The 17,639-nt window shown below is 46.0% G+C and overlaps 1 protein-coding gene across 1 annotated transcript in view; it reads left to right on the top strand.

Annotated features, from left to right (window-relative positions):
* The first annotated feature begins 823 nt into the window (after positions 1-823).
* UBE2O (ubiquitin conjugating enzyme E2 O) overlaps positions 824-17,639 on the top strand; it is a 65,101-nt gene continuing 48,285 nt past the window's right edge. Inside the window, exon 1 of the mRNA XM_046677892.1 lies at positions 824-1,326. Coding sequence (XP_046533848.1) covers positions 904-1,326 — 423 coding nt within the window. The 5' untranslated portion in view covers positions 824-903. The remainder of the gene's footprint in view (positions 1,327-17,639) is intronic.

Genomic DNA, 17,639 nt, shown 5'->3' with positions numbered 1-17,639 from the left:
TGATGAGACAGGTACTGCTATTATCACCCCTATTTTACAGATGAGAAAATTAAAGTGAAAAGAAGTTTATCAGCTTGCCTACCTTTATCACATTAGTAACTGGCAGTGCCAAAAATTGGAACCCATGGCTCCCACTCTTAACTAAGTTGCCATCCTATTACCTCCTGTCACGCATACTAACCCTCATAGAACTTTGAACTCATCTAGATGGGTTGAAAGCCAAACCATAGAGGCAACTAATACTTGCTTATCTTTCTCATCTTTCTCCGGGCTTCCTTCGCCAACTCCTCGACCAGTCCCTAGGGGTCATGACCTTCCAAGCTTTGCTTGGAATTCTCTAATACACTCTAGATACACTTTATACATATCTATTATGCCTTGCTTACAAGCTGCCTTGGAGTTGCTTTTTTAGCTATTTAATGTGTACATGTTTTGTCTCTCCAACTAGATTGTAAACACCTAGAGGATAGGGACTGTATCTTGCTCTTTCCGTATCCCTCCCAGTGGCTAGGACTAGGCTGGAGACGCCAGGGGAGCTCATTTAAATGTTGTTGACAGTCTCGGGATCATCCTCCAACAGCCCCCCCAGCCACTCCCCTTTTCCTCGGTCCCCACCCCTTCCTGCTCCTTTTATTTTTACCCGCTCTGGCCTCGCCCCTCCCTCATGGAGTCCGTCCTTTCCCCCCCCGCCTCTGGCAGCATCTCCAGCGTCCCCTAGCGACGGGGAGGTAGCTCCTAGCAACCGCATCTCGGTTCCCTGACGACGGCGGCACGTAGGGCCACGTCAGCGCGCCATGGCCCCGCCCCCGGCGCCGGCCGGCCCCGCCTCCCCGTGCCTCGTTCGCCGCCGCTGTCGCTGCCGCCGCCGCCGGCGCCGCCTCCCGAGACTCACACAGAGCAGTTATGGCGGATCCCGCAGCGCCCGCGCCCGCAGCTCCGGCTCCCGCCCAGGCCCCGGCCGCGGCCCCGGAGGCGGCCCCGACCCCGGACGCAGCCCCCGCCCCGGCCCCGGCGCCGGTGCCCGCCCCGGACTCGGCCTCGGGGCCGTCCTCAGACTCCGGCCCCGAAGCCGGCTCGCAGCGGCTCCTGTTCTCCCACGACCTGGTGTCGGGCCGTTACCGCGGCTCGGTGCACTTCGGGCTGGTGCGCCTCATCCACGGCGAGGACTCGGACTCGGAGGGCGAGGAGGAGGGCCGCGGGAGCTCTGGCTGCTCCGAGGCGGGGGGCGCGGGCCACGAGGAGGGCAGGGCCAGCCCGCTGCGCCGCGGCTACGTGCGCGTCCAGTGGTACCCGGAGGGCGTCAAGCAGCACGTGAAGGAGACCAAGGTGCAGCGGGCGGAGTTAGCTGCTCGAGCCGTAGGCCGGGAAGGGCAGGGAGGGGAGGCGTGCGAGGCGCTGCCCGGAATGGTGCAGCTGCACTGGGCCGAGGTGGGAGGACGAGCCTCAGCGGAGGGGACGCTCCGGTGCAAAGTCATTGCACCAGCCCTGGGCCGCCGGGCCCCGGGCCTCCCCGCGCGAAGGGACTTCCGAGCCGTGCTGTGCTATGCTGTGGCGTCGGCCTCGGGATTAGGAACGTGGACCTACCACCGTGGGGAACTCCTGGGGTCCGAGGCACGCTGGCATTACACCAGTGCGGCGCCTTGCTGACCCCTGAGGAGCTCCATGCTGCATTGTGCATCCGGAAAGGAAGGCCGTGCTGGGTCCGTGCAGGGAGGGGTTGTGGGCCTTCCAGAACAAGGATAGAGGTGAAAATCTCGGGCGACGTGAAACCAAAGAAGTTCACTAGATTACAGAATGCATTATTATGGGTGAAGAAACCCAACTCCTTTTGGTTTTATCTCGTTGCCTCATTTTAATTGCTACGGGGAACTTTGTGAGTAAAATTATTAAGAATCAGAGCCGTGATATTAATAGTGCTGAGGGGGGGATGTGACAGCTGCGACTGGGATTGATGACTCCCAAGTGCAGTTGGACTTCTTGAAAAAAAATACTATAGAACCATGGATGGAGGAGAGCCACCCATTTGGAAACCTGAAGGATTTTTCTTGACTAGAGGCTGTTAAGCAGACATCAGACTCCCATGTGGCATTGGGGTGAGGCTGATGAATATTGCAGTTTTACAAAAACGAAGAGGTTTATCATCATAAACCTGAAACCTTGGACCAAGGTTGGTTTGATGGCTTTCGTGTCTTGTTTTCCTGAGTGTGAATTCCTATCAGTGATTCACACGCACACACACCCCTGTATCTTTCACCCCTTCTTCATCTCCTCCTCCTCCCCTTCAAGAAAACATTTCTAAGCAGCAATCAGGCCTGGGCTGTTTCAGCTGCCTGGGATGTTGAGAGGTCTGATTTCAGGGGAGGGCACTTTACAAGTTAATCTGGGTTTCTGACGCCCTGGGAGACAAAGGTGACAGAGGAATACGGCTTCATGCCACACTACAAAGGGGGTCTGTGATGATGGCTCTGGCAGGGGAAAAAGCCCCGCTCCCGGGAAGAGCCTGTGATCCGTTTCCTAGTGGCAGAAATGACTGCTGATACCAGCAGGATCTTTTTCCTTGCCAGTGCGCATGCATCCACAGTCAGGAATCCGCACACAGGACCCCTGGCTTCGCCTCAGAGAAATGCAGATCAGGCAATAGCTTCTCTGGCTTGGGGAGGAAATTATAAGTTCATGTGCGAAACTATGTGGAAAATATGATTTTTTTGCAGTGGAATGCTTGTTAAAAATTACCCCCAGTATTGTTATGTCCAGAAGAGGTTTTGCTGTATATCCTGTGTTTGTGCCTTGTCTTACAAGCAAATGGTTGTTAGTGTCTTTCTGTGGCTTTTTAAAATACGTTTTTCCCTAACCATCTTCTCTAGAGGTTTGTGACTTCTGGAATGCAGCTCATTTGGCTATGTCATGGCCTCCTGCCCTGGGACTCGGGAGGCAGGCCCAGCACACTGCCTGGAGCTGCCATGTTTATCAGTTGTTGTTCCTGTTCTCTTGACTTTAGTGGTTAACTTTGTTTACAGTTACGTTCAGTCTGCCTCCCCCACCATGTATAATTATATGAAGTTTGACTTAAAATACCTGTTTTGAAATTAAATAGAAAATAACCTTAAGGCACCCAGCTTGGATATATTTTGAAGCTGCCCTCTTGTGACTTGCTTTGAATTTGTTGAAATCCACTGTGGCTCCATTGGTGGTATTTTCTTTGCAATTGTAGTTTCTGTAGCTTCTGAGCTTAGCAAAAGCTAAGGGGCACAGGAATTCTTGCAAGTGGTGGCAAGTAGCGTCCGTTTATAGATGGCAGGACCCAGTTCTTCTTTTAGGACTTGCGAATAGGTTTGTTTCAGGGGAAGGTTGGTTTATACATGATGGGTAGCTCTCTGTTACCATGAGCCCTAGGCACAGATGACCTTGGTCATCTGAACGTCTCACCTGCTTTGCTCCAGGCCGCTGATTAGGGTGGTAGGATGGGTCTTGGGACCTTGCAGCACTGTGGTTTAGGAAGATTTTCCTTCTCACTTCCCGTTCTTTATAAATCCATCGAGGTGACAGTGTGCTGTAATGGAAAGACCATTAGACCGAGACTGAGCATTTAGGTTCTGATTCCTGTTCCATCCTTAATCTGGTTATGAGATTTGAGAACCCAATTATCAATAGAATAATGTAGTGACAGTTTTGGGAAACGTTTTTTTTTAAAGCTGCCACCTATTGGAATTTTTTTAATAGTGTCCTTTTAATGTGAAATGCTTAGTAGGCTGTGGAATATTTTTGTACTTTTCATGTTAGTATGGTAGGCAGTGAGTAAAGGCTTAAGATGAATCTCTTGATTTCTTTTAAGTTTTTAGTGAACAAATTCAAAAAGAGATGAAGAGGCTGGCCAACAAGTCCTCCCCTCTCCTGGACACTTCCATGAAAATTATCGACAGAAATAAAATAAGTAGTTCTTCCTTGGAACTGCAGAATTTATGGTCCGGTTCCTGAGGCTTCCAGCAGCCAAAGTTAAGCTTCTTTAGGACCTAAAAGAAGCACGCAGCTTGTGCGCCTTCCTTTCCTCAATCTCCTGACCTGCAGCATCGTAGTGATTTATCCACTTGAAACTTTTCCCATTTGGCCACAGATCTCCTATGCGGAAACTTACCCCCTGCCTATCAGTGGTCGTCCTTTGAGTAAAATTTTGGAATAAAGCCAAATGCCAGCAGCCTCTTTGCCTTCTTGAGCACTGGCTAGATATGGTGGATCTTTCTGGTCTCTACCTGTCATGGTTGGACAGCATGGCCCCTGTAAGGAAGAGAGCAGACTGCTGTCTGTCAGTCCAGGTTTGGGGGCTCCCTGTTTATGATTTAGTTTTCCTATCTCTTGTGTCTTTTGCTTTAAGTTGCCACAACATTCATGGTCTCTTGTGGTTTGAGATTTAATGTCTCTAAATTAAAGCTGTCTGTCTGTGATCACCCTGCTTTTGTGAGGCCCTATGTGTATGTGTGTTTGTAGCATCCCTGATGACAGGCCCCTCAGGAATTGGCTTTTCGGTTTATTTTTGGCTCCTACTCAGGCCAGCATTTCCATGGGGAAAGCTATTTAGCTGTAGCGTCATAGCATGTGAAGTTTGCTTGCCTCACGTGTCTAGGTACTGGACCCATTAAAAGCAATTGTTCTTATGATGCAATAGGAAGAAGTTAGGCAGGGTTAACCAAGAATCAGTATGGGGTGCATCTAATTGCATTTTATTCAGGTAGGATCACAGCACTGTAGACTCTCACAGCTGTTCTGTGATTTTATTCTTTGAACTTCGGTTTCCCCCATTCCGACTCCTGGGACTCAGTGCCTTGATGGTGCCTCTGTCTGGCTTGCTGCCTGACTCAAGGGCACTTTTACCAGATGAGGGGCCTGTGTTTGTATCCTCTGTTGGAAGTCAAAACTCTTGAGTGCTCTTCCTGGCTGTCACCTACTCTGAATGACCTTGGCCTAGTCACTGCCTCATTTTTTGTCTCTGCAATGAAATACAAGGTCTGTCTTTCTAGCCCCTGAAATGAGCCTGCACAGGTAGAATAACCAGAAGCGTAGCTGGGTGGTGCCTGGGGTGGCCACTTGGCTATAGCAGACACCATCCTGATGTCCATCAGGCAGAGCCAGCCCTGTCCCTTCAGGAGATCACTTCCGTGTGTCACAGGGTGGTGCTGACCACAGGGCAGCCGAAGAGGTGCCTTGGGAAGCAAAGGTGCATGGGGTGGGGGTTTGTTTTAGAAGGGTGGGAATTCCTAACTGATCTTGTTGCTTGAGACCTGGTGGATTATAGATTTGACTTCTTTGTTAAGCCTCATGTAAATAGACATGAACTTCACTCCTCTGTTACTTTATAAGAAATTCAGTAATGCACATTTAAACACCTGCCAAAGTCCGCCATTCTTCAGGAGGGGGAATGGAATGAACATATATGTGTGTATGTGTATACATTTTCCAGAATCTGGATGACATCTTTTGAAATTCCCAAAAGATAGGTAATGAGATTATGAATTACAGGATGGTAGAGTTATTGCTTTTGTATTTTAAGATAATGAGAACATTATCTAGCGTTACTATGTGCCAGGCACTCTAAAGGCTTTCTCTGTATTACTTAATGTTCACAACCCTATGAATTAGGAACTATTATTATTGCCGTATTTCAGAGAAGGAAACTAAGGAACAAAGAGGTTAAGTAACTTATCCAGTGTCACACTGCTAATAAGTGGAGGAGTGAAGTAAATATGGTTTGCTCTCCCCTGAGAATGTTTAAGTTTGGGATTCATAGATCATTACTATATTGAGTACCCTGATCAAGCATGAGCCACAAACCCTGCGGTTGGCATTAGCCATACAGTCTTTAAACACTTGAAAGTCTTAGTGGAGTAGGAGGTGGCTACAGGTGAGGAGGGAAGAAGGAACAGGGTGTTGGGATGGGTGGCAGGTGGGCCAGTGGCCAGGAGGGCGGGAGATCACGGTTGGGGAGTGCTGTGGGAGAAGCTCTGCACTTGTGATGTGCTTCTGTTCTACATTTTCATTTCCTGGCCCCTCAGTCATTCTCAAAATAACTGTCGAAAAGCACATTTTGTTTCTAGGGAACCTGTGAATGCCCTTAGATGTTGAATGAAAGCAACCTCTGTAAGTCTGATTCATTCCAACGCTGGGTTATTCCTCACCTCCGCCTCCCAGGGCAAAACAAGTCCAAGTAACTGGCATTTCTGTGTTGTCTTAGAAATGGTTAGTGTTAGGAAATCCAGCTCGACCTCCTGCCCCCGGACACCTCCTGTCCCCTCTCCTGCTGCTGTTGTCGCCCTCCTGCTGGGAATGCTGAGTCATGAGGCAGGTTCAGAAGGACTGCTCGGACAGAGGCTCAGTCCTTCTCGGTTCCAGTTCCTTTCCCTTCACTTGCCCTGAATGTGACTGCTCTCCACCTGTTTTTGCTTTAGGACATTAAAGGTCTTTTTGCACTCTCCCCATCTCCACTTCGTTGTTATCTCTGCTTTTCCCTTTCTCATTTTCCTGTTATGTCAGGAGGAACTTTTTCTCTCTTTTTTACTATTTTATCATAGACCTCATGGATTCCAGTGGAACCGCCATGAGGCCAGTACTTTACAAAAGGGGTGCGATTGTAGTGCGGAAGGTGAATTGCCATGACGATAGTGCTGGGGCCATCATCAGTGTCAGTTGCCACTGGTGGTCCTCCTAGAGTTGGATTTAGGGTGATTTCTGTGACAAGTGGCTTCTCTTTCAAAGAGCCATCCAGTAGTTTTCACCCTGGAGGGCGTGATCTCTGCTCCTATTCTGATTGACAGAAGCCTATGGAGTTTCCCTACCCAGAGCTTAGCCTGCTTCTGTTTGGGGGTGGGAGGGTGCTAATTTCAGTGGATACTCAAAGCGGGGAAAATGGGAATTGGGAACGTTTAAAAAGTGCTTTTTCATCTGCAAGATGCCATCACTTAATATTTAGCAGGATTTTTGTGTTCTTAACTGTTGCTCTTCCCCGAGGCTCTGCTTGCCCAGCCACTGGATGCCAGGCCCCGAGAAGGTCATGGTTTTAGTGCTGCTGCATCAACATTTGCAGCTCTTACTGGCGGGAGTGCACATTCAGAATTGCTTCTGTTTCTGACATTTCCACCAGCCTCATGGGGCACTCTTAGGAGCCGCCCGACGTGTGTGGTTAGAGACGGGGAAGAGCAAAGCGCTTACTGGAATTTTTTGTAGTTCAGAATAAACTGAATCATGTTAATGGGTAACCCTCTGAATTTATGTATTCCAAGGTTATTTGCCCTTGTTTTGCTCTTCAGCTACATTCTGCGGTTGAGGATTTCGTGTCCTTCAACCCGGGCTCCCTGTGTTGAAAGGATCTTCTGGTCAGTTTTGCCCACAGGTATACTGTGTTTTTCTGAAGCAGGATTGTGAAAAGCAAGTTTTTATTATTTAAACGTTGAGGCAAATGATATATTGTATTCAACTAGGCAGTAACTTCTGGAATGAATGTCTTTTTTGGATTAAATCTGGTTGACTGGTTGAGGGGCTTGGGGTTTGTTTGCCTATTTTGAGAGACTGAAACATTTAATTTTCTGCAGTAGGTCAAAGGAATAAGACAGTTACCAGGTCACTTTTGGCTTAAATTGATAATATAGCTATATCTGGTGAAGATTCATTCTCATTATGACAATTGAAAAAAATTTTTTATTGTTTTTCCTCCCCAAATCCCCTCAGTACATAGTTGTATATTTTAGTTGTGGGTCCTTCTAATTGTGGCATGTGGGATGCCACCTCATCATGGCCTGATAAGCGGTGCCATGTCTGCGCCCGGGATCCAAACTGGCTAAACCCTGGGCCGCTGAAGCGGAGGAGCACGCGAACTTAACCATTCAGCCACAGGGCCAGCCCCAACAATTTAAAACTTGAAAAACTTAAGATACTAAGTAGTGCTGAAAAAAAAAAAAAAACAGTCAGTCCTAGCCAACAATGAAGTGAAAACCCCCAGCTAGCAGGAGAGAGTCCTGCAGTCATTTAAGAGTGTTAGTTCTTTGTTTGCATCCTGCCGGTGAGAGCTGGTCTGTCATACTCTGCAGCTCGGATGAAGGTCTTCATCCTTGCTGTAATTTTTGAGCCTTTTTGTGGGAGATGCCGCTGTGATTGAGGGCTGGTGAAGTGTCGTGACAGGCATATGCACAGGACTGTACTTGCTAGCCCCTTTAAGTGCGGGTGGGAAGGAATATGGACACACAATTCTGTGCCTCTTGTGTGGCTTCTGGGAGTATCAGGACCTGACATACTCCGTGCTGAAAGCATCCCCTGATTTGTCTGCTCTGACTGTTTAATTGCTTAAGGGAGTTTGAGGGCCCTTAAGGTGATGATATCATCCTCAAGCCAAGGGAGAAAGAGCTCTCCCTAACCCCAGTGTGCTTTGGGGGCATCCCAGCGCCCTGCTGGTGGGAAGGGGTGCCTACCTCCATTTCCCCATGACCTGCGCACCCCTTTGCCTTTCTCTGGCCTCTCACACCACAGGGTGTGAATGGCTCTCCTGAAGGTCACAAAGGACTAGTGAATTCCTAGGCCCTGCATTTACGAACTTTTTCTCAGTCCTTGTCCTTTTGACCTGTCAGCCTTGTTAATATGATCGATCATGCCCTCTCTTTTTCTTTAAATGCCTGAAGCTGCCACCTTTTTCTAATTTTAATTTTTTTAATTCTTTTTTTTTTTTTTGAGGAAGATTAGCCCTGAGCTAACATCTGCTGCCAATCCTCCTCTTTTGCTGAGGAAGGCTGGCCCTGAGTTAACATCTGTGCCCATCTTCCTCTACTTTATATGTGGGACACCTGCCACAGCATGGCTTGCCAAGCGGTGTCTGCCATGTCCGCACCCGGGATCTGAACCGGCGATCCCCAGGCTGCTGAAGCGGAATGTGCACACTTAACCCCTGCGTCACTGGGCCGGCCCCTGATCATGCCCTCTTAATGGAAACTCTTCTGTTGGGATCCGTTATACCAGACTGTACTGAATTTTTCTCTCTTTTGCCTTTTTCTTCTCACCTCTCTCTGTGAGACTTCCAAGGATCTGTGCTCTTCTCTCCTCATTTCTCCCTTCCTGTCTTTTCTTCAGTGCTCTTGTCCATTCCTGTAGCTGTAGCTGGTACCTGCATTAATACGACGCCCACATTGCATTCCCAATGGCTTCCTTGACAGCTCCATCATGTCGTCTAGAACCTCAGACTTTGTGGGTATAAAATCTTTATAACTACCCTTCCCATCTCCAAGTCTATGGAATTTTTTTTTTTAAATTTCTTTTCCAAACTTTTTGTTATGAAAAAATTTCAAACATAACAGAAAAGTAGAAAGACTAGGCCAGTGATTACTGTTTACCAACCCTTATGAGTCAGGAGTTAACATTCTGCCATATTTACTTTATCTATATTTGTAAGTATATATAAATATATTTTCTCCTGAGCTGTTGGTAAGTTAGTAACAGACATGATGACACTAACCTCTAAATACTCAAGCTTGCATCTTCTAAAAATCAGAACATTTGGGATGATTTTAAATTTGCCTTTTTGGGCCCCCATTCTAATTTTTTTTCTTAAAAAAAATTTTATTGTAAAATACACATAACATAAAATTTCCCACCTTAACCATTTTTAGGTCTATAGTTCAGTGGTATTAAGTACTTTCAGAATGTTGTGCAGCCATCACCACCATCCATCTCATAACTCTTTTCATCTTGTAAAACTGACACTCTACCCGTTAAACGATAATCCCCAATCCTCCCGGCCCCAGCTCCTGGCTACCACCATTCTACTTTCCGTCTCTGAATTTGACTACTCTGGATAACTCCTATAAGTGGAATCCTATAGTATTGTCTTTTTATGATTCGCTTATTTCACTTAATATGATGTCCTCAACGATCATCTATGTTGTAACATTTGTCAGAATTTTTTTCCTTTTAAAGGGTGAATAATATTCCATTGTGTGTATAGACTACTTTTTGCTTATCCATTCATCTGTCAGTGGAGCTTTGGGTTGCTTCCATATTTTAGCTATTGTGAATCACGCTGCTGTGAACATGGGTGTACAAATATTTCTTTGAGATCCTGCTTTCGATTCTTTTGGGTACATAACCCAGAAATGGAATTGCTGGATCATATGGGAGATCTATTTTTACTTTTTTGAAGAACTGCTGTACTATTTTTCACAGCAGCTGTACCATTTTACATTCCCACCAACAGTACACAAGGATTCCAGTTTCTCCACATCCTTGCCAATATTTGTTATTTTCTGTTTTGATAGTAGGCATTGTACCTGGTGTGAGGTAATATTCCCTTGTAGTTTTGCTTTGCATTTCCCTAATTATTAGTGATGTTGGGCATTTTTGCGTATGCTTAGGGGTCATTTGTATGTTTTCTTTGGCAAAATGTCTGTTCAAGGCATTTGCCCATGTTTGAATTGAGTTGTTGTTGCTGAGTTCTAGGAGTTCGCTATATATTCTGGATATTAATCCCTTATCAGACATGTGATTTGCAAATATGTTCTCCCATCCTGTGGGTTGCTTTTTTACTCTGTTGATAGTATCTTTTGATGCATAAGCATTTTTAATTTTCATGAATCCTGATTTGTCTGTTTTTTTTCTTTTGTTGCCTGTGCTTTTGGTGTCAGACCCCCATTCTAATTTGTCATCAAATCTTTCATCAAAATGCCTCTTGTATCCTTCGCATTTCCTTTCTACAACAATGGCTCGTTCTCTGGTTGCCTCATGCCTGGACTCATCTCTACTGGTCTTCCTGCCTCCAGACCCTCCTTCAGCCCGGCAGACAGCACTGCAGGCTGACCTCCCAGATGACTGGATGGTGTCAGGACTCAGCCTCTTGTCATGCCTCAGCTTGTCATTCAAGGCTCCTCACCTATGTTTCACGCTTAATCTCCTGCCTCTTCAGTTGACTCCAGCTAATCAGACTGTTTCCCGAGTTTACTTGAGCTCATTCCTGCCTCTAACACCCTATGGCACTTAGCTGACACACTCAGATTCTCTCTCGCTGGATCAGAAGCTTCTTGAGAAACAGGGCTTTCTGTGAAAGTTTATATTCTGAATGGCTCACATGTAGATTCATTGGAAGCATTTGAGTGAATGACCACATCTTTCCCACTTACCTACAAAGAGTGTTCTTAGCCTTTTTCCAGATGCTTCATGGTCTGTGCTAGAGCTGTGTGGGCCCGTTGCCAGCTGACACCCCCCACTTAGGGTGCTAAGTATCTTGACCATGTAATTTATTGCCCAAGCTGGGCTCTTTTGAGAACTCTATGAAAATTTCTCCAGGACTGAGACATGTGGGCATCCTAATACTAGGAAGAGCAGATCAATTAACTACACTCTATTATAGGGTGTTATTTTAGCAGCCTCCATCACGAAGCTCCCCAGGCAGAGTACGGGCACAGTGGGCTGGACTGAGCTGGCCAGAGCTGGTGTCACCTATGGTTGAAATGTTATTGTTAATATCCAGCAGAAATTGAGACATTTTCCTGGCCACAGGCTCCCCAGGAGCATGGGCTGGGGTGAGAACTGAGAGGCTGTGTCTTTTGAAGCCAGTGAGAAGTCTTCCTGGTTGGTGCCACCGCAGGTTTCCTTCACGTCCTTGGCACTGTGGCTCTTAGCGATCTGAAGAAAGCGACAGTCTAACATTCAGAAGACACCTGAGTTTTAGCACCCGTAGTAACCTCAAGACCTTGGTGGAAGCACCCACCCTCTCCAAGCCTCAGTTTCTCAGCTTATCAAATCAGGATAATGTACTGTCATGAGGAGCAGCTGTAATAACCCAGCTGAAAGCACCTGGCAAACCTGCATTCCCGTGTGTGAGTTTCTTGAATGGTGATCAGCATGCAGTCCTCCCCTTAAATGGTTGAGTTTTTCAGTATGAGACTCCTCTGTTGGAAAAAGAACGCCAGCCCGGCTGCAGATTAACCAGGAACACAGCTTGGGCTTTGTGCTCTGCCTGCCTCAGCACCCTGGGGGAGTCTTAGTGCAGCCTGAAGTCGCAGTGCTTATGCCAAGTCCTCTTACTTTGAAGGAGATAGGTGCTGTCTATTAAAAATGGATATAACCACCCCTGATTATCAGCGGGGGAGGGTGTAGAGCATGGATAAATGAAGTTTAAACCAGCACTTCTCAAAGGCTAAAGTGCATGCAATCACCTTGTTGATACAGATTCTTCTGAAACAGTCAGGCTAGGGAGGGCCCAAGAATCTTCATGTCTACTATGCTCCCTGTGATGCTGATTCTGCTGGTTGGGACTCCCCTTGGAGTTGGACTGATGAATGGGTCCTTCAGAAGCCTTGTTGATGACAGTAGGTTCAGTTTGTATCCCCCTCCCCAAGTTTTAAGTATGTAACTGCTTTGAGGTTTTTGTCTCCCTTCTGCTTAGTCTTCTAGTTAGCAGTGTTAATGCCAGAAGTTGTCAAAAGATGGGCCACAGGAGGGCAGGGAAGTTGATTAAGTGCCCCTGATGACCAGGCAGTGCTTTCAGGTCATAGTGTTAGTGTTGGGAAAGCCTTAGTGCCTGGAAGACCTGCGTTCTTGCCCCTCCTCCACTGCCTGTGGAACGATATTAATACACCCTCGTTGCTAAGACATTTAATCAGATTTCATTTCTTTTTAGGATGTAAATATGATAGTTGTTATGAATATAATGCAACCAGTCCAAGAGGAAAATGATTGAAATTGCTATCTTTTATCCGGCCAGAATCAGTGGATTCCTGCTGTGTGCCAGCCGGTGTAACACATGCTTTACATGTGTCATCTTACTCTTTCCCTAAAGTGGCTGCTGTCCCATTTTAGAGAGGGAGAGACTAAAACCTAGAGAATGCCTGTAGCTCACCCAGGCCACGCAGCTCGTGAGGGGCCCGAGGCTGACTGTACATGCTGCCAAAGCACAGGCTCTTTTCACTGGCTACACAGCTGCCCCCTGTGGCCAGCTGGGTGCTGTGGGAATACAGAGACATTCCCCTCCCCCGACAGGCCCTGTTCCCTAGATCAGGGACCAGCAGAGTTTCTGGAAAGGACCAGATGGTAAACATTTTAGGCTTAGCAGGCTGTACTGTCTCCTTCACTACTACTCACCTTTGCCGTTGTAGTGTGAAAGCATTGAGACAAGCCAACGAATGGGCGTGGCTGTGTTCCAATACAGTTTTATTTAAAAAAACATGCAGCAGGCTGGATTTGGCCTGCAGGCCATAGTTTGCCGACCTCTGCTCTAGAAGAGTCCTGACCAGTGGAAATAGAATGTGAGCCACATCTGTAATTTTAAACTTCATAGAAGCCTCTTTTGAAAAAGTAAATAGAAACAAGTGAAATTAATTTTAATATATTTTACTTAACCCACTGTACCCAAAATATCATATCAACATGTAATCAATATAAAAATTAATGGACTGTTTTACATTCTTCTTTCTGTAGTGGCTACTGTATTGGATAGCGCTGCTCCAGAAACTTGGTCTCGTAGAAAGAAAAACATCCCTCTAATGCCTTACTCAGCTTCATTTTCTTCATAGCACCCAGCGTCAGCTGAGGTTTCATTACTTCATTTCCATGTTTGTTGTCTCCTCGCCCAGAAGGTAAGAGGACAGAAATGTCTCATTCACTGCTCTCAGTGCCTAGAACAGTGACTGGCTCGAAGGAGGTGCTCAGTGGTATTTGTTCAGTGAATGAATGAACACACATAGAATGTGCTAAGTTCTATCTCAAGGGCACAGTTAAAATTCTGAAGGGGTTTGGTGGGCGAGCGTTAGGAAAAGCTTTCACGGAGGTAGCTTTTGAGCTAGCATAGCGCCTGCAACGTTAAGAAGAATTTGGAACAGCAGTGGTGTGAGGGAAGAGTATCCTAAGCAGGAAGAGCAATATGAATAGACAGTACAGGCGGGGAGTTTGCGCGACATTTGTGAGAAATAGTTCACTTGGCCTTAGAACTCCTTTAAGCTTAAAAATCATTGAGTACCCCAATGAGGTTTTATTTATATGGGTTATATCAATATTTACCAGATAAATTAAAACGGGCTGGCCCCGTGGCTGAGTGGTTAAGTTCGTGTGCTCTGCTTTGGCGGCCCAGAGTTTTGCCGTTTGGATCCTGGGCACAGACCTAGCACTGCTCATCAGGCCATGCTGAGGTGGCGTCCCACATAGCACAACCAGAAGGACCTGCAACCAGAGTATACAGTTGTGTATTGGGGGGCTTTGGGAAGAAGAAGAAAAAAAAAAGAAATTAAAATTTCGAAGTCAAAAATACCCAAGCACCCATTCTGTTAGCCAAGAGACCAATGATGTAATCGCTCATGATGGAACCTCTGGAAAATTCCACTGTAATCTTGTGAGAGGATGAGAGAGAAAAAGGCAAATAACATCTTAATAGTATTATGAAAAAGTTTTTACTTTGGGATTCCCTGAAAAGGTCTCAGGAATCCCTGGACCATGTTTTGAGACCTGCTGAGCTAGAGATGGGGTGTAAGGAGAAGGGCTGAGAGAGAGTGCCAGCAGGTTAGGTGGGGTCTGATTGCAAATAATAACAATCAACATTTATTGTGCGCCTGCTGTGTTGTAGGCGCTATTGTAAACACTTTTTATGTGTTAGCTCCTTTAAGCCTCACTGGCTGAACTCTGTGAAGTAGGTGTTAGTATTTTATGTATTTTACGGATGAGGGAGGGTCTGAGGCTGCCCAGGGTCACGTAGCAAGTAGAAGAGCTTGGATTAAACCCGGGCAGTTGCCCCTCAAAGACTTTATGTCATACTTGCTACGTGGTATAAAGGTCTTTGAATGAGAGACTCAGGAGTTTAGATTTTTTTACATATATATATATAATGAGGAGCCACTTCAGAGTTTGCAGTCAATGATCTGGCAGCATTTCAACAAAATGGATTAGGACAGGGGTGGGGAGGGGAGGGGGGGCTGGGAAACCTGGAAACCAGTTGGGAGGCTTTTACAATGCAGGTGAGTTGTATCTTTTGTGCATTTAATTTTCATGACATCACAAATATATGCGTGGTGCAGAGTGTTGAAAGTACTGATTTTTCATACAAAATGGCCCCTAAGTGTGAGCCAGCAACTTATTCGGTATTCAGTGGATGAAGCAGCAACCTGCTCCAATGCCAGAGGGAAAACTGCTGTGTTGGACTTAGTGATAGTTTTAAGGGATCTTTCTAGGGTCACATTGACGATGCTCTTTGACCTTGGAACCCAACTCCCGAGTAAAATTAGGACTCTGTTGAATGTGAGCGAGCAGTAATAAAGCTTTAATTAGAGTGGTGGGGCCCTAGAGGTAGAGGGAGTGGTTGGGGAAGGTTTCTCTGACAGGGTGGTGGGCACTAAGCCCTGCAGGGCATTTGGGGGTAAAAAGTAAAGTGTATGTAATGCTGACAGGGCTGGAACCATGGGTGTCGGCATGCCTGGGGCTTTCAGATGATCAGGAGGGAGTAAAAAAAAACATCTTTTGTATGGTGGTAAAATATATATAACACAAAATTTATCATTTTAAGTGTGCAGTTCAGTGGTGTTTAGTATTGCAGTGTAACCATCACCACCATCAGTCTCCAGAACTTTTTCATCTTCCCAAACTGAAACTCTGTCCCCATGAAACAATACCCTTTCATAAAAGTAATAGGCATTCACTGTAGATACATGGTCCCCAATGTACAGAGAGTGAGAGGGGCTCCTGGCAGCGACTTGGGCCGCTTGAGTGCGTAACCGGATGGTAGTCCTGTCAGTAACGGCGGCGTGGACAGAGAAATGTTGAGGACTCTCTCAGTTTTGGACACACTGTGTCTTAGATGCCTGGAATCATCCAAGTGAAGACAGATACCTGTCTTGGAGATGTGTGGTTAATCTGTCCTCCATCTCTCTTTTATTCTTATTGTTTGACCTGTTTCATGCCCTTATAATCGCATTTTTAAAGTAAACACTTTTTTTTTTTGAAAGATTGATACTTAAGCTGGCAACTGTTGCCAATCTTCTTTTTTTTTCTTTTCCTTCTTATTCTCCCCAAAGCCCCCCAGTACATAGGTGTATATTCTAGTTGTAGGTCCTTCTAGTTGCTCTATGTGGGACGCCGCCTCACTGTGGCCTGATGAGTGGTGCCATGTCTGCACCCAGGAGCCAAACCCCCAAAACCCTGGGCCGCCAAAGCGGAGCGTGCGAATTTAATCACTTGGCCATGGGGCTGGCCGCAATAAACACTTTTTAAATTTACAGAAAAGTTGCGAAGATCTTACATAGAGTTTCCAGTGTATCCTCACCCAGCTTCCCCTAATGTTAACATTTTAAATAACATGGTGTATTTGTCAAAAGCAAGAAATTAACTTTGTTTCCACACTGTTAACTATACTACATACTTTTATTTGGGTTAGTTTTCCACTAATGTCCTTTTTCTGTTCCAGGATCCAGTCCACGATACTACGTTGCATTTAGCATAACTGCCTTTTGAATGTTGGGGAAACCCTTGTAATTGATCTCTTTCTTTCTTTTTATCTAATTCACACTTCATCCTCTGCTCTAAGAATTATCTTTCTGAAGAATTTTGTTCAGCAGCTTTTGATGCCAGAGAGAAGGGTCAAGCAAGATGCTCTCTAAAAAGAGACAGTCCACAAGTGATGTGTGGCTGTGGAGAGCACTCCGAGTAGAGGGGTGGTGGCTGGCAGCCACGGTGGCATTGGGTGAAGAGGTGAATGCAGAGTGAGGGAGGGGGTGTGGGTGCAGGGCCCAAGAGTCAGGGAAGTGGGGAAAGTCCTCAGGCTTAATGGCCTGCTGTTCAGTCTCTGATGCTCCCAACACTGAAGAAAAACTGGTGGGATTATTCTTTTATTTGTCTTACATTTGTAGCTTTTTTTCTGATTGCAAGTTATGTTAAGTTGCTTATACATGGTTAATACAAAAAATTTAAGAACATACAAAAAATAGGTTGAAAAAGTCATCTATGGGCCAGCCCTGATGGCCTAGTAGGTAAAGTTCGGCACCCTCCACTCCAGTGGACTGGGTTTGGTTCCTGGGTATGGAACCACACCACTCTTCTATCAGTGGCCTTGCTGTGGTGGTGGCTCACATAAAAAAAGAGGGAGATTGGCAACAGATGGTAGCTCAGGGTGACTCTTCTTCAGGGAAAAAAAAAAGCCTTCGTTTATTTAAAAAAAAAATCATCTATGATTCCACCACTCAGGTATAACTTTTTTATTATTTCAGTGGACGGTTATTCTAGTCTTTTGTGAGCATATAAATATTTCTCTTTACAAAAATACATACTGTGCTAACTGTAACCATCTCCCTCACCCCAACCAGCTTCGAAAGAGGTTGGGTTCAAAAGACTCTTCGCCAGTGTCCAAGAGAGGTTCAGGTATGTGGTACCCATGTGTATTTCCTCTGAGTACTGGCAGCTTAAATCTGGACACAGTCTTCTCTTTGTTGATCAGTGTTCTAGAAGGCATCTTTCCCGTAACAGACTATCATGTGCATGCAAAACCTGTCAGATTTTTTGTTGTGCAGGTGACCCCTCCTTGACAAACTTTGTGGGTGTCCTGGGAAACTCCTTAGGAGCTGCTTGACATCTTCCCTGACTTTGATGTTACACCTATTCTCATGGGCTGGAACCTAAGCAGTCATTCCTGGGCTGTATTT

Source organism: Equus quagga, chromosome 11, assembly GCF_021613505.1.
Source record: "Equus quagga isolate Etosha38 chromosome 11, UCLA_HA_Equagga_1.0, whole genome shotgun sequence".
NCBI classification, from domain to species: Eukaryota; Metazoa; Chordata; class Mammalia; order Perissodactyla; family Equidae; genus Equus; species Equus quagga.
Note: the sequence above shows the minus strand (reverse complement) of the source record. Positions and strands in the feature narration are given on the sequence as shown.